General features: G+C 45.2%; 1 protein-coding gene across 1 annotated transcript in view; it reads left to right on the top strand.

Annotated features, from left to right (window-relative positions):
• AP1AR (adaptor related protein complex 1 associated regulatory protein) overlaps nucleotides 1–6,300 on the top strand; it is a 44,429-nt gene that overhangs the window by 17,544 nt on the left and 20,585 nt on the right. Inside the window, exon 6 of the mRNA XM_078776676.1 lies at nucleotides 1,324–1,420. Coding sequence (XP_078632802.1) covers nucleotides 1,324–1,420 — 97 coding nt within the window. The remainder of the gene's footprint in view (nucleotides 1–1,323; nucleotides 1,421–6,300) is intronic.

Genomic DNA, 6,300 nt, shown 5'->3' with positions numbered 1-6,300 from the left:
AAAAACGAATTTGCGATTCATTCGCTTTCCTGCGCGTTTGTGCACGCGATGGCGATTTCTTTACCAAACTCCGGAAGCCGTTCGCTTTGGACCAAACCATTGCATGTAAATAGAGGGGGGGGATTGTCACCACTCGCAAGCCGTTCGCTTTGGACCAAACCATTTCATGTAAATAGAGGGGGGGGATATAATTTTAGATATAGATATAGTACGGGCATGCCCTAGTCTAACTCAATATGTCGAAATGTCACACACGTCCATGCCCGTGGGATTCCCACGGGTGACCCCACTAGTAATGTAATAATGTGGGCGGGGGCATATTGTTCGACAAGTGCTGGTCTAGTTAGTTGTAGTTCAGACTCAGTTTGGGATCAGTTCCAGTGGAGATATTTTGGCCGGATGGTGTCGAGGCAGTGCACTAATCTTTGAGTCGTGTAGTTTTGGTTTGATTCCTCGTCTGAGTATAAACTATTGCATTGTTGCTTTGCAGGTAATGAGTTGCATCAATGAGTGTGCCTTCCTTTGGATGACCGTTGAGCTGGCAACCTGTCTGTTGGCATTAGCTGGTGGATATTGATCATCCAAGTGTAAATGTTTTTCAGCAAAGAGTAGGCATGTTATTGCGAGCACCCTGACCAAATTCCAGCCAGCTTCAGTCGCAACATCAACCTGGTCAGTCGGTTTGGGAAATATTTGGGCCAAGTGTAAATGCTCTGAGCTTCCCACCTCAACTTCATGTGAAACGGTGCAAGGCGGAGAGAGACCAGGTATTAACTGGAATGGCACTCGGTAGAGCGCATAGCTCCGCCAGGTTGAACGGTTTACGTTTTGTATCCCACTGATGGGTGGGATATGCTTCCGGACCTGAACCACAATCTCATCAGATTGTTCTTGCCACCTAACCATCTCATCCACCAAGTTACATCATAACCCATTCACAACGTTCTTAAATGTCATTCTACCTACCCTATTATCAAAGGTGAAGAATCTTTTAATTTTTTTTTATAGGATCCGGATCTTCAACAAAATCTAATAAATTCATCCTTTTCACACACTTAACCTATCCACCAAATGTCGTCTGAATTGGTCCATAACTGATATCTTGCTCACAGACAGACAGACAGACAGACAGACAGAGATTGGCAAAACATAACCTCAGCACACCTTCAGTGGCTGTGGTAACAATCTATTGGTGAGCTTGCTTCCCACTGAGCTATCCTGCCACGCAGTTTGGTTGGTAGTGTGACGGTTCGCATTTTTAATTAAATTAATACATTTTGACAATTACTGCAATTAATGGCAATTGTATTTGTTAATGTGCAGGTTATTGACAGATGAAGAGATGGCAAGCATTAGGCAAGGGCGGTACAATGTCCTTGTGGAACAACAACACACACTGGATGCAACTCTGGAAAAGGAGGTCTATGTCTCTATACTTTCTCCCCCTCCCTATCCCCTACATTCACACCCCCCCCCCCCCCCATGCTTTTTCATTTCAATTAATATTCATGCTGGTGTTGGAGTTTTACCACTGTGTAATTATTGGTACATGGGGAGAGGATTGGTGGTGAATATATATTTCTCCTTCCATTGAGTCCAATATGGCATTTTTTTTTTTTTTGCCTTCTAATTCAATATCTCGCTCTTTTATTTCTCCTTGCTCATGGCATCCATTATTCTTTTGATTGCTATAGTATCCTAGCTTTTGAATGTTCATCAATCGTTTTTGTTTTTCTTCTTTTCTTCTCATATTTTCTCATCTTCTCTTGTTTTGATTTTGTGTAAATGGTGCGTATCAAACTGTGGCAAAATTATTAATTTATTTATTTTGCTTTTCCCCTTTAAGGGCTCAGCCAGTTCATATTGTCCCTTTCAAATGAACACGTGCTCTAATATGCAGCAACCCTGCCATCCTCTTTGGAGCACCAATTAATTGGAGAAATTTAAGGCCATCCTGCCCCCTGACTCCACACCCTCATAAAGTTGCATTCCACTGATGCAAGAACTAGACCACAGGAAGATGCATTCTACATACCACACCACACGTATGACCTGCTATTGTGACTATGTCAGAACAAATCGTACTTTAAGCATTGCTCTGAAACGTATGCTGTTTGGACTGTATGCAACAACAACAACAACAACAACAACATGCATTTTAAAGGCCATTTTCCCTACTAGAGCGGGGGTTAGCCTTGCGGTCCCCATGACAATCTTCTCCATTTTGCCCTATTTTCCGCATCCTTGTTAACCCCTTGCCCGCATTTCTTCTTCCACCATCTCTAGCCAAGTCTTTCTCGGTCTTCCCCATCCTCTACTTCCTTCTACATTCATTTCCATCACTCTTCTCAACCAGTCACTTTCATCCTTCCTCAACACATGACCAAACCATCTCAACCTGTTCCTCTTCACAGCATCAATCACAGGCTCTATTCCCATCATCTTTCGCAATTCATCATTTGTCTTCCTCTCTCTCAACGATACTCTGCACATCTGTCGAACCATTCGCATTTCCACCCTTTCCAACCTTCGTTGCTGCTCTACGTTCATTACCCATGTCTCGCTCCCATAAATCATAACACTTCTCACACATGCAGCATACACCTTTCCCTTCAGCTTCAACGACACTCCCCTAATCATCAGCATGCCACTCAGTTCCCGAAACTTCTTCCATGCACATCTCACTCTAGCAACCGTTGCCGAGTCTGATCCACCTTCTCCATTAAGCATGTCTCCGAGGTAGCAAAATGTTTTCACACCTTCCAGCTTCATGCCGTCTCCAAGATCCAACTCAACATTTCCTCCATCTGCAGCTCCCTCTGTGCACACCTTACATTTGAATGTAGCTGCCACACTGGTTAATGACCCTCTCAGACCACTACATTTTTGATGAACCTGATGAACCCACTCAGCGCACATTGTACATTGAATGGAATTCACTCCGACACCCTTCCTACACACAGCACAGGGCCACTTCCCAGTTCTTTCCACCTCACCACATTGCTTTACCACTTGCCATCACCTTCGTCTTTCCGATATTCACCTTCCGACCTTTTGTCTCCGTACATTCCTTCCACTTGTTCATCTTTTCCTTCAGTCCATCCATACTTTCCGCAATCAACACCAGATCATCTGCATACAACAACTCCCACGGTAAACCCTCCTTTACGTTCTGAGCCAGCACCTCCATCACAGCTACAAATAGTAGTGAACTTAGTACCGACCCCTGATGCACTCCCACCTTCACCTCAAACTCACCACTGTTCCCGTCCTTCGTCCTTACAGCTGTGCGCGCTCTTTTGTACATTGCCGTCACGACTCTGATCAACCATTCCTCCACTCCTAACTTCCTCAATGCCCATGTCAATACTTTGCATGGAACCCTATCGAATGCTTTGTCCAGATCAACAAACCCAAGAAACAACTTCTTCCTCTTCTCCATGTACTTCTCCTGCAACTGCCTCACAATGAAAAGCGCGTCTGTCGTTCCTCTTCCTGGCATGAATCCAAACTGCATTTCGTCGATCTTCACCTTCTTCCTTATCCTCCTCTCCAACACCCTTTCCAATACCTTCATTCCATGCTCCAATAACTTTATCGCTCGGTACGAGCCACGCTCCAGAGGGTCATCTTTCCCCTTGTATAGAGGGACGAGGGTACTCGGTTCCCAATCCACTGGATTGCGGCCTTCTTTCACCACCAGATTACAGATCTCTGTCATTCTCTTCACACCCCAACTTCTTGCTGCCTTCAACATATCTCCCACAACTCTTGTCGGCCCTCCCGCTTTTCCACTCTTCATTGCTTTTATCGCTTCCTCAACTTCCTTCTCAGTTATCTTCTCTGCTGGTCCTAAAATTGGGTTACTCTCTATGTTGCCATCCCATTCATTCTCTGTATTCAACAGCATTTCCATATATCTTTTCCATCTTCCTTTAATTCCATCTGGGTCGACAACGATTTGTCCCACTTCATCCTTCAAGCAACTCACCCCCATCACATCACACCTCTCTTTCGCTATCTGCTTTGCAATCCTGAATACTGCTTTCTGACCCTCTTCCGAATCCAAGTGTTCTCCGAACATTTTCCTACATGCCTCCTGCGCTTTTGCTCCCTCTTTCTTTGCAACCTTCCTGGCTGCCTTATAACTTTTATGCTCTGCTGTTTCTGCTCCCGTACCCTTTGCCTTCTGCCACTCCTTGAACTTCTTCCTCTTCTCATCAATCCTCTTTCCAACTTCATCATCCCACCACCATGTTTCCGAGTGCTTCAGTGGTCCTTTTGTCCATCCACGTACCTCACCAACGGCTCCCAACAGACTAGGTTTCATTGACATCCAACCACCTTCAAGCTCAACCACATCATCCTCTACCCTACTCAGCCTCTCTTTTAATACCTCTTTCAACCTCCACACCTTCATTCTCGGTTGGTACTTCACCCCCGCCGAGCTCTCCTCGCACCTTTCACCCTTATGTCGCAGACAAGCAAGTGGTGCTGTGAAACAGCCTCCTCCCCCGGGTTCACCTTTGTGTCCCGGAGGTGCCCCCTATCTCGCCTACGCACCATCATCTAGTCAACGGTTGTCGTCGACCCACCTGACGTGTATGTAACAAGCTTATTATCCTCTTTCTGGAACTGAGTATTACAAATCAACAAATCAGCTCCATCAGCAAACTCCAAAATCCTTTCACCTTCTCCATTTCTCACACCATATCCGTAACCCCCATGAACTCCCTCAAAACCATCCATACTCCTTCCCACATGTCCATTTAGGTCTCCTCCCACCACAACAACTTCTTCATCTTTCACGTTTTCCATCAGCTTCTCTATCGCACACCAGAACTTGTCCTTCTCTTCATCGCTTCGACCAACCTGCGGAGCATATCCCGAGATGACGTTCACCAAGAGCTTTTCAATCATCATTTTCACCATCATCAACTTATCACTCACTCTAGTCACACTCACCACACTGTCTACAAACTCCTCAGAAAACAGGACACCAACACCATTCACGCCCTCCGGGCACCCTTGCCACATAAACTTGTATTTCTGTCCCTGCCTACCCTTCACCATTCTCACACCACTTCCCTTCCATCTCGTCTCTTGCACACAACATATGTCCACTCTTCTTCTGACCAATACTTCCACCACTTCTCCTGATCTCCCTGTCATTGTCCCTACATTCCATGTCCCAAACCTCAGAAACCGATCTCCACTTCGGGCTATACCCTGCCCATATGTAGTTGTAATTGTCATGGTTCTCTTTTTGAGGCAATGTTTTTATAGCTGGATGCCCTTCCTGACGCCAACCCTCTTAGTCGTCTCTTACGACACGCAGGGATACGGTGTACCTATTCTAATCCAGGTTACACACTGGGAAACGTTTAAAACATGGAATTCTGGTGGGGGGGGGGGGGGGGGGTGGGGGTGGGGGTAGGGCGGCGTCAGCATCACGGCTGCGGTTTAAACATATTTTAATAATATTTAAACAAAACCATGAAAAATAATCTGGGAAAAGTCTCTAAGTGAGAACGTGGATTTGAGAAAGAAGGAGCAGAGGTGGAAGAAAAACGAGATATAGGGGGCGGGGCACAAGTCGAGACGAGGAGGAGAGCGAGCAAGCACGTTTGTTTTGTTTTTAAAAACGTTGGACAAAGGGTAAGATGTTCGTGAGAGGTAGGGGGTAGAAAAGAAAATCAAAGAAACAAGCAAATACTGTATGCAAGATTGGGGAATATCAATAAATTTGTGAGTTCAGCATCAAAACATTAAATGGAGCATTAAAAAAAAGCAAATATCATGGATTTCCAAGTGTCCAGCAGATATGTATTTAAAAACAAGCAATACAAGTTATAGGATATGTTTGCAGATTGAAACTAGATGGTATTCATGGAATACTTACCCCGGCAAGTCAAATTGGTATGAGGCAGCTTCTTTTTTTTTCTTTTTTTTCTGATTCAATATGGCTGCCAGAACACGTGACTGGTGATGTCATAAATTTGCATTCTCCTATATAATTGTTGCGTAGTTCACGCTCAAGAAATTTCAAACTGTGATCGGACTAAGCGTTGTACTTGTCGAATTATGACATCGTAATGAAGGCACCCAATGACATCATCGTTTACAACACTTATTCTCACAACTGTCGGGGATGCCCCTTTGTGATGGTTGTACCCCCCCAACGCAAGTCGGGGGGGCCAAATCTTCCCCCATTCTTCCCTGTTGCTCAGATTCATCAGGGCAACGCGGTCACGGTTGGAGTGCCGATTGGTCCCCATGGACCGGCCCTTTCCCTCTTGT

Source organism: Myxine glutinosa, chromosome 4, assembly GCF_964187855.1.
Source record: "Myxine glutinosa chromosome 4, kmMyxGlut1.1, whole genome shotgun sequence".
NCBI lineage: Eukaryota > Metazoa > Chordata > Myxini > Myxiniformes > Myxinidae > Myxine > Myxine glutinosa.
This window is presented reverse-complemented; position numbering and strand designations above follow the sequence as displayed.